The sequence below is a fragment of the Hydractinia symbiolongicarpus genome, chromosome 8 (assembly GCF_029227915.1).
Source record: "Hydractinia symbiolongicarpus strain clone_291-10 chromosome 8, HSymV2.1, whole genome shotgun sequence".
NCBI lineage: Eukaryota > Metazoa > Cnidaria > Hydrozoa > Anthoathecata > Hydractiniidae > Hydractinia > Hydractinia symbiolongicarpus.
In genome coordinates, this window is record NC_079882.1 from 20,922,592 (window position 1) to 20,945,487 (window position 22,896).

A 22,896-nucleotide genomic window follows, 5' to 3' on the forward strand; every position below is an offset into this window, starting at 1 on the left:
TCCCCTCAGTTCTCCGTTAGATTTATTTGAACTTTCCGCTTTTTGATTTTGATTGGTTCATAATGAGAACAATTCTCTAATGTAAACAAAAAGCTATGCGGTGGCCATTATGAATTCGATTTGTGAAATGGCAATGAGTTGAGTGAAGACTAAACATATTTATCTGTGTGCAGTATTTAATTAGGTTAATTTCGCTGAAATTACTGACAATACACAAAATATCTCAAGTTAAACAGTTTGTCCTTTAATGTTTGTTTTCTAAAAAATATATAATTTACTGAGATGAGTCCGCCGAAGAAGGATAAAAAGGTAACTTACTTGTTTGATTCTGAATCTTAAAAATTTTTTTTCGGTTCCGAGATTTCTCATTATAGTTTAGTTTGCCTTTTTGTTTATTTGTTTTGATCTCTTCTATGTTTTATACATTGCATACATAGAGTTCCAAGTCCAAAGATGAGGTTACATCACAGACATTACTAGATCATATGAAGCACTGTGTGCGATGTGGAAAGATATGTCCAGGATACAGTCCCTTGGATTGGAGGTTAGCCAGTTGTTTTTGTTTATTATCTGAATTCTTTGAAATGTAAAAAAAAATTCTATTTCAATGGGGTAGGTAAGGTATTTGTTTTAAAATGTTATTGTAAATTTATCGCTGTCTCTGTAGCTATAGAGCTTAGCTAACTTTGTTTATTCTCGGATCCGGGTTAACATGCGTGAAATTTTCTGATCATTTTCAACAAAAATGACCAACATATTTAAATTCAGCACCAAATTTATGGAAACATGCAAATTTTCAAGTTTATACAATAAGTACAACTGCCTCTATTAGTAGCCAAACTTTTGGTGTTGTATGAAGAAATGACCACATAAATTAACTGCAGTGAAAAATTCTTCACTGCAGTCAGATATTATGGTCAAACTCTTATAAAATTTAAAACTTTAAATTTTAATAAATCCTGTTCTAATAACCTTCTGGTATTCTAAATTTCATATCTTATATAATTTTGCTAATAAATCCAAATATGCCACTCATTTTTCTCAAAAGTTTCTTCTTTTCTTTTTCAAAATTTGATAATGTTAACCCAGATCCGAGAATGTGCAGATCTTGATAATTCTTTTAAATTCAAAAGTATTCCTTAACAGTAAGACCCTATCAATTGTGAAGGTGAAAATGTTCTCTCAATCTTAGAAAGAGATAAGGGATATTCTTAGGACAAGCCAAAAAAATAGGAAAACTTTACAATGCGTAGAAGGCAAATATAGCAAATGGTTGGATTATTTCATGGGATAAATCACCTGGCTGAAGCACGACTTTGTTTTGTTTTGTTATAAACTTTAAACCTTATCTCTATATTTATAATACCTGTCATCTGTGTATTCGGAATAGTTGCCCTGAAACTATATATCAGACCCAGCAGGGTAATTCCATCTTGTAATGCTGACAGACGAACAATGATGAGTGATTATGGAAAATGAGCAAATTCCTATGGGTTTTTTCATGGGCTTACAACTAATGGATAAAGGTGCTACAACCATCATATTAGGCAAGAGATTGGAACACATTCAAAGATATCCTGCAATTTTTTTTCATTCCTCAAATAAAGCATTTGTTATCTTTCCTCATGTTTTCAACTCCAGCTATTCCACAAATTAAACGTTTTCCTCGGAGTCTCTGAATTATACCTGACAGTTATCAAAATAAAGTTTGTTTGCATTTATGTTTCTGATCTGTAAGTGAGTTTATAAGCTCTTGGGTTTTTCACTCCATTAATGTTCTAAACCTTGTTGTTTTCAAACTTACTAAAATCTTAGTCATTAGTTGTCGCAACACAGGACTTTTCTTGTTTTATTTTGTCATAATTTTAGATTTGATTCATGGAATATTATTGTTTTTAATGAAGAAATTATAGGGCTTTTTGTAATTAAATTGGTAAAATGTCATTAAAATAATGTTTGGACTCAAATTATTTCTTTGTACAATTTTGTCGTTTTGTAAATAAATTTAGTTACAACACCTGCTGAGTCATGCCAAAAACTAAATAGTTTAAATCTTTCCTTTCTGTTTAGCATTGAGCATGGGAATAGGATTGTTATTTAAGGTGGTTGTCTAGTTGAACGATTGATGTGTCTGCACAACTTTCACAGGTCAAATTTAAAAGAACTAGGACCCCTTTGCAGAACCCTTGTCTATAACAGTGCTAATAGAAACAGAAGAGTTATCCTGGGTAAATAATTTCAATAATAATTATAAGCCCCTTAAAACTTAAACTTTTTGTTAAACACATAGAAGCTGGTATGCAGTTACAAATTAAAATTTGTAGAGGCAATTTTACCTGCAGTATTTACACAACAGTTTCAGGAATCTCTAGAAATCTAATCTGCTGTTAGATAAATAGATTAAAATAAGTGAGAATTATAGTTTTTCTTGTGAAAACAATGTTATCAAGTTATTTTAGAAATGCTCCCAGAATATGCACGTTATTCATCTACTATTCGTTAATAATAGATAAATACTCACTTTAATAATTCCGTATTCTAACTCTATTGACTGATGTAACAGTTACAAAAACTGCAATCTTTGTGAGAATATTTGCAAATAGGATTAAGTAAAACAACAGGAGCTTGCTTGTAGTTTATTTATTTTACACTTTTATACCTGTTATTAGTTTGTTATACTATTAAGGTGTGAATTATTAAAGTGTGAATATATTGTCACGTTTAAGCAATGTGTTAACAGATAACAAATTAGAAATAATTTGGTGACAATTTTCTTTTTAAATCTTGCTTTACAACATATTATGTCAACAGTTGTGACAAATTTAATATTTTATTATTATAGATTATTATCAGAGTGTAATTTTAAAAAAATAATGCTTCGTTGTCCTTATTTTTTTTGAAAAAAGATCTAACATATCAGTGTCATTTATTGAAGTTTAAAAATGTGTTTATATTTTTTTAACAGAGATAAAAAAAAAAGAAAATTAAAATAAGCTTTTTTTCAGCAGTGCTGGCATATAACTAACACATTAAAATTCTTCAGATATTTGAAGTCAATATTGGTTAAGAAATTAAAACTTGGCAACATTCATAAAAGCAGGCAAAAATATAAGTAAATTTCGGAACTGAATGTTTCATCTTTATCAATGTAGCCAAAACTTAAATTGAGCTTTGACGTTGTGACATTTTTTGATTTAAAATCTGTTCCATAAAACGTCTACACCATGTCCACAATATTGTAGACAGAAACTGATTTCACCAGAGAATGTTCACAATATTGTTTATCTAATTTCACCAGGGAGTGTTTTTATTCTTATTGAAGCATATCTGATAAAAGGGACATCATTTGCGTTTTTAAAGAAATTGTTTTGTTAATTTAACAAGAAGAGTATTATCGTTAAAGGGTAGTGTTCTCCCCCTTAAAGAAACGCATTAAAAAACTTTAAATGTTGAGTTAGAAAATTTGTTAATAAGATGTTTGGCCTGGTGTCTTGATAAATGCGTAGCCAATTTGTTTTTATATTTAATATTTTATTTTGCCAAAACTTAACTCTTCTAAGGAGAACTTTAATAAAGCCAGAGTGTAAATGTTACCATGTTTTGCGTAGGTTTAACTTTTCCCTGATGCATAAATATTTTGACAAAAAATATGTGCAACAAACCAAGAGAGAGTTTGAAGTAAATAGCATTCTTTGCTCAAAAAGACCAGCAAGATGATTAAAAAGCGTTCTAATTTCAAGGTGGCCATCACCGTTCTGAAGGTCTCAGGAAATTTCAGTCAAGGAATTTCAAGATAAAAGTCGGAGAAAAGTCAGCGATTAGCTACTAAATTTTACAAAAGTCAGAGAAACTGGGAATTTCGTTGTGTGAAACTCATTTCTTTGTCTGAGCACGAATGGAAAAGTGCCTGTAAGCCCGCTGACCGAAAAATGTGTGTTTGTTTAAAAAGGTATATATTTGTAATTGCTTAAAGGATAACAGGAGTGGAACGGTTGTGTTTGATTTGCTTTGCCCTTATTTTGCAAGCAACACTTTATAAGCAACAAGAGGAAGTTAAAATTAAGCTTTAAACAACAAAAAACAAACAACAACAAATTAACCATGGGTTCTGTTGGATCTTTACACGTGATGTTCCACATGGAGTAAGAAAAGATCAACTCATTCTCTGGGCTTCTTCTTTCCTTTACGCTTATATCAGACTCTTACAGGGGAAAAAAGTTATCATATAAGCGTGATTAAAAGAAGTCCTGGGAACGAGGTTAAAAATAATTTGTTATTCTCCTTGGGATATTTAAGCAGCAACTAAGTAGCAAACGAGACCAAACGTCTTTAAAAATTAAGCATCCGCTTGACTCGACCGAAAATTAACGTTGGTTATAAGAAAAAAGCGTGTATTCAACCTCGTCTGCTTTGTTTTTTGATATCCCTCATCATTTAATTTGTTTAAATTCTACAACGCCATCTTTCAATGCTTTTGAATTGTAAATGGCGTTCAGCTCTAGATCTTTAAGTATGGATTCGCTTAAAACTAAAGAAATAAAGCTCGTAGTAATTCTAAGTACTATTTAATGGAGTTTGAGTGTAGTGTTGCATTTTAAACAAAATGCCTTAAAATGATTTGCAGAGGGGCTGATTTATTGGCATGCGTGTTTAGCATATGATTTGGAAAGAGTGCGAAATATCAATTTTGTATCTGTTAATTTTTTAAATGATGCATTTCGCTGTTTGCATGGGTTTGCCTTATTTTCAATATTTCTCATGAGGAGAAAAAACAGTTTTGTGAATTGTTGAAATAAAGTGCCTTTTGCCACTTTTCTCTACAGTACTGTAAGGGATTCGTCTCTTTAGCGGTTGTATTATACATAAGAACAGCTTCTAACTATTCTTTTAAAAATGTTATAATAACTTCTATGTTAAGGCTGTTAACGTCGTTACGTCAAAAAAAGGTAGTTTAAATGTTCAAGGTATTTTTAACTTTTGTCACTTCTGTTTGATGTGGGAAAACACGCGTTCGATGCACCACACTTCCTCTTTGACATGACGTTTATTTATGTTGATTTGAAATATTTATAGCGTCGATACACACGTCAAGTATAACTAACGAGGCGTATCATGCCGGCGTTGATGTTTTTATTGTTTTTGACTTCAAAAATAAAAACTTTCAATGAATAAAAAACAGCTCTTCTAAACCTAAGATGCCTCGCTTCACAACCAGAATAATTGCCGCCATATTTGAATGTAATACTAATTTTAACTTTTACTCGCGCTTTCCGATTCTTTTTTTGCTTAATCATAGTTTCCGAATGAATTTTATTAGACATATATATGTAAGCCGATAATTTTCGTTTATAAACATTTTCGATTTGTCGCTCTAAATTTCCCCGTTGCTATGCAACTCAATAGAGTAAATAATTTCGCAGCCGGCTATTAAGCCTTGTGGTTAAATAGTGTTGATTTACTCTTACGTTATCGGCTTGTTCTGCGCATATTCTTACAGTCAAAACACTAATAGGGTAATCTCTAATGTGAAGATACCGTTCGTTTGAGACACATCCAACTTGAGCTTGGGTTCGTAAAGGTTTGACTGGTTTCGCGTAACTGAACAATTTGTTGTCAATGCAGTTATGTTACCGGAGTCATGGAAAACCTTAAGAGCGGATTGTTATCCTAAGTCTCTGCTTATTTTAAAAGACGCGTTGAACTATCTCACCAAGTGTGATAGTAGGTAGGTGTTTATTGCTATATTCTTCTCATACGCAGGTGATTTTTTCACATTTTTTGTAGTGTGTGGATAATTACACCGATTGTAGTTTAAGGTGTGAATTTTACCACGTTATATAAGCTACAGCTAAATTAGGTGAGGTAAAAAATGTCAACTGTCCAAAAAAAGAAATCCTGGCCTGATCTGTGTCAAGATTTAAATACATGAAACGAAGGATAAAAAAGTCTAGAAAGTTATTTTTAGCAATTTCGCTACTACGGAGGAGAACTTCACTGATGTACATTTTCTTTGAATTTAGAAAAGGTTTTGTTTATAACGGGAATACGGTCAGATGATCTCTTGTCATCTATTGACTTGCTTATGTCAAATCTACTTATCACAAGTAGGTCTTAAGTATTTGCGGATTCAGTTCCAACGTGTTTTCAGTGCCAATTTATTCGCATTGAAGAACGCAAACAAATTTACGAAAAATCAAATTCGTTTGATTAAGTTACGGCACTTTGTATCACTGCTGTTCTAATGTTATTTGCGCGTACGCGTAACATTTTATCTTCATTCAATTGGAAATTATTTTTCATATCTTCCAATTTGTTATTTCTTTTAAATCAGTATCTATCGAACTATATTTCTCGATGCCTCGTCTACTACCATCGTAAGGTGACCCAAAAAGCCTGAACCTGCGCATTTTTATATAAGTTTCTATCTTTTCACTCGTTGGAACATTCTAGATCTCGCATGACTAGTTTCTTTTTAAACAAAAAAATTGATATTCGTTATAATCAGATAAAATAAATTTTTATTCACATTGCTTCTGGAAACTGAGATCAGCAGTTTTTCTTTTTTACCTTCCATATTTGAATTGGTTTTTGCGGTCACGACGTATCTATCATATATATTCTATATGTTCTCGATCTGCGTTTGTTGAGAAACAGCTCTCTGGTCGTTGAAACTTCTGAATTTGGAGTGTATACTTTAAAAGCTGTGTGCATATTCAAAAAATTTTTTACAGTTGTATTTGTGCAGTTTCTGCATCATCTAATTTTCGTGTTTGGCTTGTCAATGCATGTGAGAACCAGGTCAGGAATTTGCGATGGTAGTTCATTATCTTTCTTTGTTATTTTTCTTTGTATTCTTCTTTTTAATTATTTATTGGATACACAGCTGAATGAGCCAAGGGTCGAATTTTCATTCGTGCCATATTCCTTCTAGTTTTGGTTAGACAATATAATCCATCTATTTCACTCCTGATCAAACAGTGAAGAGGTCTATATTGGCCTCACTTACGCATTCTTCAGTAGTGCTCGATTTTCTTTTATGTAGAGTAATTTAAATTGATTGTCGCTAGGTAAAACCAAAGGGAAGATTTTATATTTTGTTCCAATTTGGTTTCTGGTGATATTCACTTCATCAAAAAAGGGTTTTGCAAAGGTAAGGACTATTTTTGAGTTTTTAAAATTTTTGATATTTTTTTCAATATGCTTTGGTATTTCAAGATGGTATTTCCACTAGCCAATATCGCGATGCGGATGGTTTAAACCTGTTTTTTTTTTTTTTTTGTCCAAATTTACCACTCAGGTGAAGCTTTTCATAATGTCACAAGACGTTCTTTAATAAATGAATAAAATTCGATTTTTCTTGTGAGTTTTCTTTTGAGAGACATAGCTATGTTATTTTCTCTTGAGTTCCCTTATGTTTGGTACTCTAAAAACTCTTATGAGTGCCGGCGGTTATGAAGTGGAAAATATTTTTTTCTTCACATAAGTAAACCCATGAATTTTATGGAATGTGTTTTTGCGATTTAGATGGACACGTATAATTATATTTCACGGGGTTATAAAAATGAATATTATGTCAATGAAAGCAAACTTTTCAATATTTCGACTACAGTAATTATTGTCTTCTTTTTAACCTTTCTTTGTAGTAGGCATTCAACCCTTTTTTTTCGCGCCTCTCTCTCCTACAGCCGTGTTTCGTTTCGCCTATTGCAGTGACTAACATTGACGCTTATTTTTTTGTTTTAAGTTTCTTTGCTATTTTTTAAACCTTTTTCATATATACTTCTAAGCATTTATTTTTTAATTCCTATTTTTTATCGTGTTTCAAGAAAGTTACTCAAACTAGTTTTCATTGCAAGCGAAGTATTTCGTCTGACAAATTGTTCTCGCCCGTGCTTTGTTTTATGTTCTCTTGTACAGTGTTTACATAACATAAATTATAAAGTGGGGGAGGGTGCAGAGTTGTTATCAATTTATGTATATAGGATAAAAGAGGAATGTTTTTGTTGGGAGCAGGTGATACTTCTTGCCAAGATAATTTATTATTTTTATAACATTTTAGTTTTCTTTGTTATATATAATATAAATAACATCTTCCTAACAATCGATTTACGAATGTCAAACTGTTGTTCTAACGGCGAAATAAAATTGCTTTTTAAGGAAAAGTGCTACATAACAAGCACTGTTCTTTAATTGTATTTTATTTGTCCACAGCATTTAGCAATTGAACATGTGAAGTAATTTTGTTCCGTCATCACATGTCAAAAAGCCATCACTTGCTATATCACGTTCGAATGCTCAGCGGCGCCTTCTATTTTCTTTTCACATCTGCGTAGAAATTTCCTGTCAATCCACTTTATCCAAATAAATGTTCTGTTGAATGTAACAGTAGTATTTTGAACGTATTTTTATAAAGAGGATTATTTTCTGTCAAACTTATTTTCGCAAAACCATCCGGAGTTTTATTGGAAAATATATAAGCCAATAGAGTTATCCTAGGTAAATTCATTTCTGACAACAGATGGTGTCACTGTGTCCAACTTGGCATGAAAGCTCAACAAGGTGTACGTTTTCATCATTTGGTATTTCACTGTACATAAAAATTTAAAATTAGGCAGAGTCCCTGATTATTTATTTGCTTCATTGCAAATTGGTTTTGCCTAAGTGCAAATAAAGAGAATAAGAAAAGTAAAAACGTGTGCGAGAACAGTGTGTGGAAGTAATCTTGAGTCATCATTATGCAGTTACAATGCAAGATTTTTGACTAGGTGTGGCAACTTTTAGGTGGTCGATAATAACGCTGTCTTTTTTGGCAGTAAAACAAACTACGACCAGCAAATTATGCAAGTATCAGTAAAATCGAAAGGTTGTTTTGAAGAAGAATTAAAAAAAACATGAGGGATGCTATTTCTTTCATAATGCTATATTTACGATAATCATATTCATCTTCTTTTGGAAAATGACTATTTCTCGAAATAGCCAAACTGTGTGGCTTGCGCAACGCTCCGTAGCCAGTAGTCTGCGAAAACTCTGCTTTGGGAAACGCGGACAAATAACGTTGAAAATGTGCCAGTCGCAGTTCTTGCGATGTCAGAGGAACATTCACCGTCACGGCCCGCGAAGGTCCTAAAAATCGGGAAAAAGTAGGCCGGCTTAACGCCAGCAAATATTAGAGTCGCATGTCTAATGGAATGAGCGTAAATGATTGCTTGTGGGTACGGTGTTAAAAATTTTTTTGAATAGTATTTTAAACAATATTGTAAAATGTAATCAACACATTATAAAGTCATTGTTCTCTGGACTGGCCTTGTGTTTAATTTTATTGTGTGCTGCTATGCAAAAAATTTCAACTTTTTGAACCAGAAGGATCGCCTTAAAAGCAAGGTAAATACGGATATGAATATGGATATGAAAAATGTATTATATATATATGGAGCCAGTTGTTTTTGTCCTCAGTGCTGATAAACCTTTTTTTTTGTCATTAGCTCGACGTAAAGTCAAAAAATTACGCAAAAACATTTTACATGTCAGATAAAGTCATGTTCATCCCGAAATTTCTCATTTAACGTCAGAAGAAGAAGAAATACTTCACCAAAAAATAAACGAGTCCGCTTTTTATTACGTTGATGCTTAATTTTCGATCATCCAAAGAAGGAAATTCTTGTTTATATGAAACATCTTCACAATATACGTAGCTATATACTTTTTGACTTTGAAAACATCACAATTATCGCAGACGTCATCTCACAAAGGCTCACGTCATCCCACTTAGAAACACCAGGGGTGGAAAGCTTTTTCCCCGTAAGAGCTACAGTGTTTTTAGGACTATGAACCAGTCATCTACTTATTTCTTGATATTCTTGGTACTACACAGAAAAGTGACCATGCTGATTAAAGGCCCAAGTTTGCTGAACATTTAAAAATGCCTGTGTTTAATATTAACCCTTCTTTTTGAAAAACTTAAACTATTAATGAATTTTTCGCCGATCATTGAACCGGATCTCTGAGCCACCAACTTTTTCAATGATTACTATTGGGAAGGAAATTTAGTCTCTTTCATACGACCCTACATTTACTGTCTTGGGTTGTAGGTAATATATCAGTATTTCGACCTTGTTTTATACACCAATGTGCGTCATCCGGTTTCTAAAGGTTAATAATCGCTCCTTAAAATTTTCCGCCATTCCACAAAATGTCAACAAAATTCCACAAACTGTCCACAAAATTTTTCAACTTTAATATTTCAAACACTTCTTTCTTACATACCATAATTGTCTGATTCCACAAACTGTCAAAAATTGTAGCTTCGTTGCCTCCAACGACTCCCAGCTTTCCAGCAAAAATTTTAAATTATTTCAAAAATGTCGGCACGTATATATTTTGTTGCTATGTCTTCTCTACAACGGTCGTTGCAACGGCTATCCTAGCATTTAATTGTCGTAGATACTGAGCTTTACACAAATGTTCAGTGCTGAATTTATTTTATTATTTATTTATTTATTTATTTATTTTGTTGCTCTTTTTCGCTTTCTTTCGTTATTTTTTGCGCGAAAAATGATTTTTGTGAGAACTAATTTTTGCGAAGCTAGCATCTTCTAATATTTCACGAGAATTAAATTTCAATAATTTAATTAAAATTATTTTCCTTAAAGGGACTGTTAATTTTTGACTCTAGTGACACGAAAGTTGAGCTGATAGCGATAAATAAATTTATGAGCGCTGAAGACAAAAAAAATGTTTCTTTAATATCACACTGGACAAATATAACTGAAAATGAGAGAAAGGTTCTCCATCAAATCAAACTTTCTAATGAAATGAACTTTTAACTTTTTTAAACTAGCTAGCTAGCTATCTATATTTTTCAAAATTTTGGATAGAAACTTTCAAGATTATTGCAAATAGAGCCAGTCGAAGCAGCAACGATGACTTTAAAACATTTAAAAGGGTATTAATGACCTTCTTAAAGCTAGTAACATAGCATTTTTTTTTACCCAATATAGCTCCTTATGTTGTTGTTTCTTCGTTAAACAAACTTTCGGTTTACTGATATTTAATACATTTTACTGTCCGTAGCTTATTTGAGCTCCAAAAAACAAAAGTAGCAGGTTCATCATAGAAATTAATTGTTTATAAACAGGTTGTCTGTACAGTTGTGAAGTGCATATAATTACTTGTACTTGATCTTTCGAGGAGTCTATTTATTATGCACCGTCATTCAGGTTGTACGAGGATGGAGAGTAACGTCCATGATGGAGAAACCTTTTTTGCCCATTTAGGGTAAATCATCATAGCCAAAGACTTCAATTGATGTTATGTTCAATTGATTCAAAAGCAAAATAATAACAAAAATAATCCTTTGCGTGATTAGTTACTCTCCAATCGATCGCGCAACGTTCGAAACACCGAAATCGCTCGAAACGAAACCAATTTAACGAAGCCAATGTATCTTTCAAAAGGATTCGAATGTGTTTACCACAGAATTAAAGCTTGCGTAGGAATTGATTTGACAACAAATATATTTTCTTAAAAAAAACACCGACTGACCCTCCAAATCTCAAATATGAAACAGGATCTAGGTATATGTTTTGGGCTTAACTTAATTTTCATGCACAGTTCAGCACAAATCGTCGTTCTTAGCAGAAATTTTTCCTCCAACGACATTTTCAATATAAAATACAGTTAATCAAAATTATTTGTCTGCTTCGCCACTTTTGTGTTTTCTATGTTTCTGCTTTATATAAATTTCACGTCCGAAATTCCGATACAGTCCGATTTGTTGTATTCTGTCTATAGGATTATATTGACAATGATGTCTCATTATTTGCTGATGAACAACTACTATTTTTTATATCTGTCAATAACGAAGCCCACACAATTCCCGACAGGTTTTTTTATTCTATTTTCATAATTCTTTGCATAAATAAGCAAAAATATATTACTATTCCACAGTATGAGACTAAGCTAAAAACTGAACAAAAAAAAATCAGTTTTTAAAAAACTTTCAGCTGTCTTCGTATAAAAGAAGAATTTATAAAAATTTAATTTGTTCAAAATTTTCCAACATTATTTTAAACACTTCTTTCTTACATACCATAATTCGTCTGACATGTGTTTAAGTGGTATTGAACTTAATCTAAATTTGAAAGAGGATAGATGACGGTGTAGATTATTGCACATAGCATAATTGTTAAAAGTGTGTTGTCATACTTAGAGTCGCTACGTACAGGTATTTCAACGCGATTATTTTAACAATAGTAGAAATGAGATCTGCAGTAAAGCAGCAGTGAATTTTTTAAGTACATGTTTCAAGGAAGATGATAGATTGACAGTTTGTTCTTGAAAAAAATTCTAATTACCAAGATGACAACCGTTCTTTGTTCGACGTTATTAACACGAAATGTTCGAAATATTTGTACAATAAACTGCTTAAGCGTGCATTGTGCGTGTATTGTCGTGTGAATTGGGTATTCTTGTGACCGTAAAAGATGTCTTTGTCTGTGACGTCACGTGATGGGGATTGGGGACGGTTACAAACTATTGCTAACATTCTTGCAATGTTTCTGTTTATTTTAACGAGCGGTTTCTCACATCTCGAATTGTTATTGTTCATACCCTTTATTTCCGATGTCTTCATTTGAGAAGACGAGTCTAAATACCACGCAATTACGCGCCTGCCATTAGGGACAATTATTAATTAGACCTGCAATTTTTTTGTGTCATCCAATGAGACTGTAATCAAATATGTTACTAACCACACTACACTTCTCCGTAGGGTTATTATCAGATTTAGCATGTCAGGTCTGATTAAGGTTTCTTGTATAAATAACTTCTGCGTTGGTGAGTTAAATGTGGATAATTTATCTAAAGATTTGAGTTCTTAGGATGAACGTTGGACAATCTTGATAAAGAGTTTGGAATGAACATTAACGTGTTTTTAATGACAGCAAAGTATCTTTGACAACTTTGTTCGATGAAACTAGGATTTGAAAAGTTAAATCACACAAACTGGATTTACTTCTTAAGGATATTGTTTATTTGTTATTTGTATTTGAATGGTTACCTACTGTTGTAATAATTTAGCATGCAGATTGATTGAAGAAGTAATATGAACAGCTTGTGTTTGTTCATCTATTGCAGTTACAACGCTTTTATAGAATTTTTAGTTTAGTTATTTAGCTCTATTTTAACCTTGTGCTTGAACGAGATAGAAAAAACACATTGTTTGATATTTGAAAGAAAAAAATTACTGGCGTGAGTCTCGACATTTAATTAAGATGAACAATTTTATTTGAATAGTTGGAAGTTGTAAATATTGACAAGCATTTCGAAGTGCTGTTGTTTGAATAGAGAGAGAGATGAGTCACTGTTGATAAGAAAAGACACACTTGGTTATCTCTAACCTGTTTATGAGTACAAGCTTTTAATTGAGTTCGCCTGTGTTTACTCGACATCACGTGAGATACTATTTAATCATATCACCTGAGCTTTTATGTAGCATGCTCACGAAGTACACAACAATTTTCGTTCTATTGATTCGTGAGAGCTAAAAAGAGATTGGAATAGAGATTTATATTTGATTATGATAAATATATTTAGTTTGGCCTTCATGAAAATATAAAGCGATTTTTCTTATCTATTTGTTGGTAGTGATACAATCAGAAACAAAGTGATATTTAATGTGGATATTGCTGATAAGTTTTGTTGACAACTAACAAAATTGCCTTTCTTACTCAATTTTCTTTGCTCGTTAGCTGTTTCTTACAGGCCTCAATCTCATGTATCCAATCGTTGCTGTTACTTCATAACATAGAATTGTGTTTATTTCGTAGCGATACGATAATACTCAATATCTCTAGCTACATCGTCTGTTTCTCAACTTTTTCTTTCTTCTAAAACCATGACAAGTTAACACGGCATCATGATGGCAGTCCGTGGTATTTATCGACAAATGTTTGTATTAACAATTCAAGATGGCAGTATTCATCAAAGAGAGGTTCAGTTGATCGACAGATCATAGGGAAGGATTCTATTCAGAAATGGATTAACTTACACACCGTGATTTTTATGACTAAACAAAATGGTAGCCTAGCTACGATTAACCTATCACGAGCGTCCTATGGAAATCAATTAGTTCAACTTTTAATGGGATCATTGTTATTCTGTGATGACACAAGTTAACTCATTATATCGACTACACATTTTTTTTCACTATCTATTTGTTGTTTTGTTCCTTTAGCTTGGTATTTTATACTCGATCTGTTCATGTTTTAATTGCGTTTTAGCTTTTATATTCTTACCTATACACAGGAAAGTTAGTTTTTTAAAAAACAAAATTAGCTAGTTAGATGAAAGAATTTATTACGTATTTGTTTGGTTTTTACGACTTAAGTTTGAATATCAACTTTTAATAGTTATGAAAGTTTTAGATGTAGGAGAAGAATGAGAAACGTACGTCGGCCGAAAAATGTCACAACATTTTAACTTATTGTAGATTAAAAAATAAAAAAGTATGTTATAAATATATTATGCTACATTCTCGTTAGCTGTTATACAAAGTGCCATTTTGATAACAAAATTATTAAATGCCATATTGCAAAAAACAAAATGATAAATAATCGAAGAAGTATCCATAGAAAGAGTTTTAACGAAGATCTTTATTTTTCTGCTACTGAAGATGATGAGGAAATGTTATGCTCGCGTTGCAGGTTTGTATTTTCTGACGATTTGTTTTTCGTGTTAATCGTCGTAAATTTATTTTACTTGTTATCGCTAAACGGTAACTAACCCGGTGGTTTGGAAGAGAAATTTTTTGTTTGTTTTTCTTACATAATTTTATCAAAGGTATGCTTCAGCATAGGTAGTTGTTTTTTAGCTCAATGTTGGACAAATGCTTGTTTGAATTTCTAATTAAACGCTTGTGTTAATGATCGCAACCTGGATAGTGACATTTCAAAACCACAATAAAAAAATTGTTTACGGAAATATCTCTTAAAGTAGAAACTAATTGAGAAGGTCAACTAGTTAATAATCAACCAGTTAAATAACTAAGGCTCGATTTTTTTTCTCATGGCTTGGAATGTTTTGGGATAACTTCAACTTTTCGGTCACGTGTATTTTTACTGACAGCATGTTGTACTCATGTGTTTAACTTGTATATTATTATATGTATTGAGATGGTGTTTTGGTGACAAAATTTACATAAAAACAATCTTTATTAGATTTCACTTGTGTCTAATTAATATGTATTTTGATAGCGGACTTGATGTTTACAATGCGGCCTGTTTGAGAAGTTGAAGAAAAGCGATTTAGATTGATGTAATTTAAAAGTTCCATTATAACTGATAATATCTTGTTTTTAGCTGTATCTTCTTTCTTTCGGTATCTTTGACGAATTTAAACCTGCGTTGTGTTAAAAAATTAAAAGACTTACAATGTTTTTGTGAGAAGAGTATATGTTTTAATCTGCGAGAGAATACTAAAAGAAAAAAAGAGCAGTCATTTAAAGTTCATTCACACAGTGTGATCAGTGATTTGTCAGAAACAATATTATTCCGTTCTCAACAATTCAAAAGGCATGCTCCGCAAATCCGCACAATATCTCGCTTATCATTCGGAGCGATTTAAAGAAAAGAAAAAAATTATTTTACATCATATCCAATCAGTTTTGTTAAAATTGAAACCTGTTTTTCTTTTGTTAAATAACGGAATGCTAAAATTTAGAAATGTAAGATCTCCACTTTTAATTGACAAAAAAGTTTCCTATAACCCTGTTATTGTAATGCATATTTTAGTGGTGAATATATAAATATATCACTGAAAACATTCTTTCAACTTTATTCTTTCATCTCTTAAATAAGCCTGGTCTTACTGTAAGCCACTTGTGTTTTCAACCTATGCTATTTAATCCCTTCTTTAATTTGATTAATGGTCTTTCGAAAAAATCTGCTTTCAATGAAAAATTATTTAGTTTGTCAACTGCACTCATGCTGAGTTCATTTAAAGTAAGTCTTGTTTGTTTGTTTGTTTATGTGTGTTTGTTTTTTTTGTTTTTTTTATGTTTGTGTGTTTGTTTGTTTGTTTATGTTTGTGTGTTTGTTTGTTTTGTTTATGTTTGTGTGTTTGTTTTTGTTGGTTGTTTATTTTTTTATTTGTTTGTTTCTTTATTTTAAGTTAATTTTTCCTGTATTTGCGTCTGTAATATACTTTTCAAATCAATTTGTTGCGGTATAAATAGGTTTGTTTTTCGTTCGGTAATTTATCCGGTTACTCATAAGTGAACTTTTAAGTGTTCGTTTCAATATTACAGGAAATTAAAATTAAATTTATGAATTCTTTGTCATGCTTTGTCTGCTCAAAAACGTTGCGCAGAACTTTATTTTAGACCCCTGCGGAGTGATTAAAACTATGCTAAGGGTGCACGAAATTCTCGCGGATTTTTCGAACTAGCATAGATGATTCGTTCAATTTTAGATGCGACGTGTTTATTTCGACGCTGTTATGAAAAGTTTCAGCAATAGCCGACGATCAATTTAAATTAATTTACGAATTGTATCTTGTAATTGAGTAATTGAGCGAAATGAGCAGAGATTTTGATACGATTCAATTTCTCTGCGAAAAAAATTACGCCATGGTATTATATCAGACGAAGCAAAATATGTCTTGTCCAATATCGAAAGGAAATAAGAAATATCAAAATGCTTGACATTTTTGTTGTGATTTATAGTTGATTGCATATCTTTCACTTATGTATTTATGTGTCTTTATTATCCAAACCCTTATTCAGACGCAATTACTTTCTTATAGAAAAATATGCCGACATTGTCGCTGCTCTCGAGAAGATCATTGTTTGTTACCAACCTCGATACAAGAGAAGACATACAGTATCAGTAAATACACCGGAACCGAACACAACAGCATCATGGGAAACGATGATGACAGCGGTTGCTGCACGGAGGAGTATGCCTGGGTGCCACCCGGTCTTACACCCGCCCAGGTAGGCGTGGTCTAAATTGACAGTTGTGGAAATCCCTCACATTCTTCATCTTTTAATGCCATCTTAATTAGAAAATGACGTCAATGAAGGAGAATTACATTTTTTTGTCTTCAAGAGTTAAATTTAAATTAACTTATGACGTAAAAAACATTTTTTTGAATTTACATCTCGTGATAAATTATTTAGCTGTTATCCGTGCATGGCTATTATATTAACCTTCATCTCTACGAGCATCATCTGATTCCCCAAATTGGTTTTGCTCTCCTTTGAAAGAGAAGTCTTCTCCAAAATTATTACACTAGCTTGTGTTCGTGTTTTGAAGTAACGATTTGCGAAATATGTTAGTTTGATCTAAAACAGTTGGAGGTTCGCTCAAATTCGTATGCTTACGATTAAATTTATAATCCGTTTAATCACACTCGGCTTAATTCAGATTAGATATCCTAATGATGATGAATAACCAGCGTTGCCCAAATATTCATCCGGAAATCCGATTTCTATGATAAACAAAATGTATTGTTAAATTATGATTTCGTATAATAAGTTTTTTTCTTGATTAGGTCAATGGTTATATGGGCAGTCTTCCGGAAGATAAAATTCCTTACGTAAATAGTATCGGTGAACAATATCGCGCCAAACAGTTGTTATATCAACTTCCTCCACATGATAGCGAGGTTAAACATTGTCATAATTTATCAGAAGATGAAAAACGAGAATTGCGTACATTCCATGGAAGGCGTAGAAAGGATTGTTTGGGAAGAGGAAATGTGCAAACTTTTCCCAGTTCTATTAATGGAGTAACTGGGATTTGTCAACAGGTACAATCATGCTTCTAAATTTTAATAACGAGATGGTGCTGCGACATTTTTTGTCTTATAGACTGGGTCATACTAAGCTTCACAAGTCTTATGCTGCGACAGTTTTGAGCCTTACGATGCTTAGTGGAAACCAACCTTAAGCATGTAGTGTTTCTTTGGTAAGGTAACTGACTGATTTTGTTTTAGTGTTCTCTTCACATTTCACCTGGCGATGTGGTAGTTCACGCATGGAGAGCAGGTAAGGAAGCCTGCTGGCATCCCGCATGTTTCACCTGCAACACATGTAGAGAACTGCTGGTCGATCTTGTTTATTTCTACCAAGAAGGGAGAGTGTATTGTGGAAGACATCATGCAGAGCTGTTGAAACCAAGATGCTCAGCTTGTGATGAGGTAGGAGGAGATTTTATTATATTCCATCGCTCTCCATCCTACGGTATTTAGTTGTTTCTTTTAACGGTATAGTTTTTTGTTATATTTTAGATTATATTTTCTGACGAATGTACGGAAGCCGAAGGGCGATTTTGGCATATCGGTCATTTTGCTTGTTTTGAGTGCGACGCTTCACTTGGTGGGCAGCGCTATGTGATGAGGGACAATCACCCAATTTGTTGCAAATGTTTCGAAAAAATGTTTGCTGAGTTCTGTGACTCATGTGGAGAACCCATTGGTATTGATGTCGGCCAAATGGCGCATGGAAGTCAGCACTGGCATGCTAACGAGAAATGTTTTAGTTGTTTTAACTGTGGCATAAGCTTGCTCGGACAACCATTCTTGCCAAAGAATGGAGAAATATTTTGTTCATCTGGATGTAGTAGAGGTATTCCTCCACCCAATCCTGTCACGCCGAAATATCCTCCACGGTCAGCATCAAGAAATCGATCTTATCGTCCATCGGATTATTCGAATAACAACAGAGAAAAGGATGGTTATATTAGTTCCAGTACGTTAAGTCCAGAACCCGTTCGTAAAATGGTAGAAACACGTTCCAAAACTAGTTACCGTAATTCGTTAGATAAGTATGGCCTGGCGGGTGCGGAGAAGCTTGGAGATATGCTTAAAAATATGCCACAACATGACCATATTAAAGAAGAAAGTGACAGAGATGAGACTAGTTCTACATGTTCATCTGCAAATTCGTCAAGAAAAGAACTACCTTCATTTCCACCAAGTAATCGACACAGCAAAAAACCTGTTCTTCGTGTACCTCCGAATCATAGACAAAAACCAAAAGGTCCTGAAATATGGATCGATGTGGTTCCACCTATAGAAATGACTACACGCCAGGAAGAAAAGAAGAAAAATAATTTTTCCGGCAAGCATGAATACACCCACCCAAACGGGAACAATACAATCGAGAGACTCGTGCAAGCAGAACGAAGTCGTCGTCGTCATCGAAGAAAAGCTGACGACTCTTATTTTTCTGACTTTGAGGTTGAAAGACGTAAACGTTCCCAAAGGCGACAACAATATATGCCGAGTTTACCGTATACAGTTGAGTCGCCAACTCCTTCGGAAATACCTGTTATATCGTCAAAAGCTCGTTCCACTGAATCTCTTGATGCTGGTAAAAGTCGAGTTTGTGGTCGTCGTGACGAAAGAGAACATCGAAGTAAAAGAACGACGTCAGAAACGAATATTTCGAATTCAAAAAACTATAAGACTAAAACCGACGCTGTCGCCAACCTCAAACTCGGTATAGACGTAAGCTCGCCTAAAAAACAAAATTTTAATAAAGTAGACATTGGTAAACGAGCCCCGCCAAGAAAACAATCGGTCGAAGAAAATAGAAAGCCGAGATCATTCGGGATGTTTTCGGCTGAAGATCAACGAAGAACTAGAATAAATTATGTAACGCAAGACGATATGGCTTTACATCGGCAAAAGAGTCCAAAAAAGGGGAAAAAGAAGAACAGAAATCAAAGCCAATGCGTAATATCATAAAGGAATATAAGTTTTTTTTTAACATCTGCACATAATTTATTTGTACTTTTTAATATGTTTTTACCTGACTTCTGTTGCGGGATAAATGACGACTCACTGCGCACAAAATATTAAAAGTTTAATCTTTCGTTGGGAAGAATTTTTTTCTTTATTACTTTTAGTAATAGTACATATTTATGTGTGGTTTATGCCACTTATATAGTTACCGATGCAACAAGAATGAGGCGTTCTTAATCTTCAGCTTAACAATATTAATTTTTGGCGTTTCGAACTGTATATAGTTTAAAATGTTCTGTAAAAAGGCATGGAATATTAATGTAATATAGAATAAGTCCTATGTTTGAATATAGAATACACTTAGCTATAAGTAATGTTAAAATTATTTAACTGGGTACATGGGTTAGGAACGGCCTTAAGGGAACTAATTTGCGCAGGAATTAAATTTCGCGAATCAAAAAGTTGTATTGCAGTCTGATGGAAAGTTATAGGTCTTTGAAACATATTATACCAGACAAAAACCACTTCTTCAATGAAAATGATTTTAGAATTTAGTACTGTTTTAAATTGTTTTTGCGAATTAAGTATTTCGTGAACATTAAACTTAGCGAAATGGGAAAAAGCGCGAAATTCGCAAAAAAATCTTTAAGCGAAGATTGGTTCCCGTAGGGTATTTTCCTGCATTCCTACACAGGACTTGAAATAGCAGCAGCAATCTCGCCCAGGAAAAAGACGGTTGATGATTTTATCACTTAACTTTCTACAAATAGAAATAGTTTGACAACATCATCCCTGGCATTATCATTTATAACCTATTTTTATAGGTTCAACTTTGTTACCAGTACTTTTGTCTCCTCTTCCAAAAAAATGAGTACATTTATTGCAATGATCTTTCTGATGGTATGTATACAAATGGATTTGTATGTAACAAACACGACGCACTGATTGGAAAAACGTATTACAGTTTTCTTTCATGAAAAAGATAAAAAGAGCATTAATAAGAAAGAGTTGATGCAGATGGTAAATTTGATAAATATATATTTGCAACCATTCAGTCCCATAGCATGCGCATGAAAATATGTCTCGGGACGCCACTTCTTATTTGCTGCAGAATAGTCTTATGAAAAAATTGAATTGATTTTTGTCGCCGCTATGCGGGGCGGAATCTTTAAAATCGCCTGATGGAAGATAGATATATATATAGAGAGAGAGACAGCACAGAGCCCGGACGCTGCTAAGTTATTGTCCAGGCTAAACGCTCGGAAAACTCCATTTTTTCGAAAGCCAATGAAGATACTTTATTTTAATCTCTGTCAATTAAATGATCAATCTGAACAGAGTGTACTCTTCGTGTGGCCAGAACATTCCGTGTGCGGCAATGACTAAAAGTGCTTACATTTTGTTGGTCGCCCCTTGCTGGTCTCTTTGATTTGGTCGTAGTAGCTTCATTGATGGGGAGCTAAGCACTATTTTTTAAGTTCGTGTATTTTATCACGTAAGAATTATTTTATATATAGCTAAGTGAGAAAGGTGTGCTAGCTAGCTACCTCTCTCAATTTTTTGTGCTGACTTGGATCTCCTTTTGATTGGTGCTGATATACCCCTTTTAGTAGTCATGGAATTAATTACTTGCTAGCTAGCTATGGAGCTAGCTACACAAAATAGTGCTTTGATTAGAGTGCCTTTCTTTCTTAAACAGAAAGCAACAAAAAACCTTTATCCTGCCTTGCTTAGTTCTTCCATGACTGGACACCGAACTCCTGTTCTTATGGGAAAAAAGGGGGCTAAAAATAACTTCCAAATGACATTTTGTGGGACTACTTCTATCAGATAAAAAGATATATATATTAGCACAGGATTTTTTTTATATTTTTTGCAGAAAAGTTGTCGAATCGTGACAAAAGCTTATTGTTGCTTGCCCTGAGCAGCCGGTGAACTGATAATTAGCCTGTAACAATATATAGTTAGCTGATGCAGGATAATTAGATGCTACGCCTAGTATAATTAGCCGTTAAAAGCTTCTTTGTGTTCTTTACAGCTAACTGCGTCTTTTCCATGTTTTTTTCTTGAAATCAGAATAGTTTTGTTGTTTAATAATATATATACGACATTTATATGTACTGCTAGCTACAGTAAAATTATAACTTTTTTTGCAAAATTGTTATTCTTTTTCTTGGTTTTAATTGAAGCACAACTTTATGTTGATCTATATAAATATAGATGGCTATGGGGAGATCGATAACGAAGAGAAGTGAAAATTAAGTAAAAAGTTAACCCCATAATTCTCCGTTTTCAAGGTAAATTTCAAAATCCTTCAGGCTAATGACGGAAATCTTAAAGCCGCAGGGCTTCTTGTTTAAATGTTTCTACCTCCCGAAGCATGGATGTGGAGGGAGTGGGAAGTTTTGTCGAGGCTATCAAAGTTTTATGCAGCGATGAACATACTAACCAGATCTTGCTTTATGGCTTCTTTCTTGTTTTTATTTTTGAAGCAGCAAAAACGTCTTTTTAAGACTGAAATTTTCGTAAATATTTCTAAAGACTGCAATAAAATGTTTAAACTACCCAGGCACCCTTATCATTATTAATACTGAAGCCATTTATATTTGAGAACTTCACCTTTTCTGAGATAACACACTTTTAAAAACTGTTGTTAAAAACACAAGGGATGCGTGGCTACCCTGAGACAGATTCGTGAAATTTTGTTTTTAAAACTCCTAATCAAAATCCCCCCTTTTTTATTCCTGTGATCTGAAAATAAGAACGACTTCAGGTAGATTTCTGGGATTGTTGGACAATAGGAAAAACAAAAAAAATCATGGAATTAATTTATTGAGATTAAAACAATCTTTGAACTTTGCCCATTGTGCTTTTTATATGAAGTGACCTGACGTTCTGCCAGTTCTTTTTCAAAAGCGATACAAGGAAGTTGACAGCTAAGAAAACATTTTGAGCTAATTGATCTTCAGTCATATCGACATGTCCTACAGCAACTGCAAGACACAATACCTGAAAGAGGAATAAAGAAACCTGTATAAGTTTCTTATTCTTTATAACACAAAATAAAGAAACGAGTACTGTAAATAAATTCTGTATTTTTAAAGACCCCAGAAGCCAGGTCCGGCTGCAAAGCCTACCAGTTACTTGGCC

General features: G+C 33.2%; 2 protein-coding genes across 4 annotated transcripts in view; one reads left to right on the plus strand and one right to left on the minus strand.

The window, feature by feature from the left end:
• The first annotated feature begins 109 nt into the window (after nt 1-109).
• Nucleotides 110-20,131, plus strand: LOC130654609 (prickle planar cell polarity protein 3-A-like). Of its 3 annotated transcripts, XM_057457220.1 has the most exons (6): nt 110-309; nt 438-544; nt 16,801-16,990; nt 17,551-17,808; nt 17,995-18,198; nt 18,289-20,131. In XM_057457220.1, exons 1-6 carry the CDS (start codon nt 283-285, stop codon nt 19,747-19,749), a joined length of 2,247 nt encoding a protein of 748 aa, XP_057313203.1. In that variant the 5' UTR covers nt 110-282; the 3' UTR covers nt 19,750-20,131. The 3 variants fall into 3 exon arrangements, with proteins under 3 accessions (XP_057313203.1, XP_057313205.1, XP_057313204.1); XM_057457222.1 differs by lacking the exons at nt 110-309; nt 438-544 and adding an exon at nt 6,821-7,150; XM_057457221.1 differs by lacking the exons at nt 110-309; nt 438-544 and adding an exon at nt 14,399-14,702.
• A 2,431-nt stretch (nt 20,132-22,562) lies between these two features.
• Nucleotides 22,563-22,896, minus strand: part of LOC130654615 (60S ribosomal protein L10a-like) — a 29,110-nt gene continuing 28,776 nt past the window's right edge. Inside the window, exon 5 of the mRNA XM_057457228.1 lies at nt 22,563-22,755. Within this exon, the coding sequence (XP_057313211.1) occupies nt 22,585-22,755 (171 nt within the window). The 3' untranslated portion in view covers nt 22,563-22,584. The remainder of the gene's footprint in view (nt 22,756-22,896) is intronic.

Excerpts from the sequence above, each read along its gene's own strand:
- LOC130654609 (XM_057457220.1), top strand. The coding sequence starts at position 283 with ATGAGTCCGCCGAAGAAGGATAAAAAG. Across the intron at positions 545-16,800 it reads TACAGTCCCTTGGATTGGAG|AAAAATATGCCGACATTGTC; the intron begins GTTAGCCAGTTG and ends ACTTTCTTATAG. Across the intron at positions 16,991-17,550 it reads CCGGTCTTACACCCGCCCAG|GTCAATGGTTATATGGGCAG; the intron begins GTAGGCGTGGTC and ends TTTCTTGATTAG.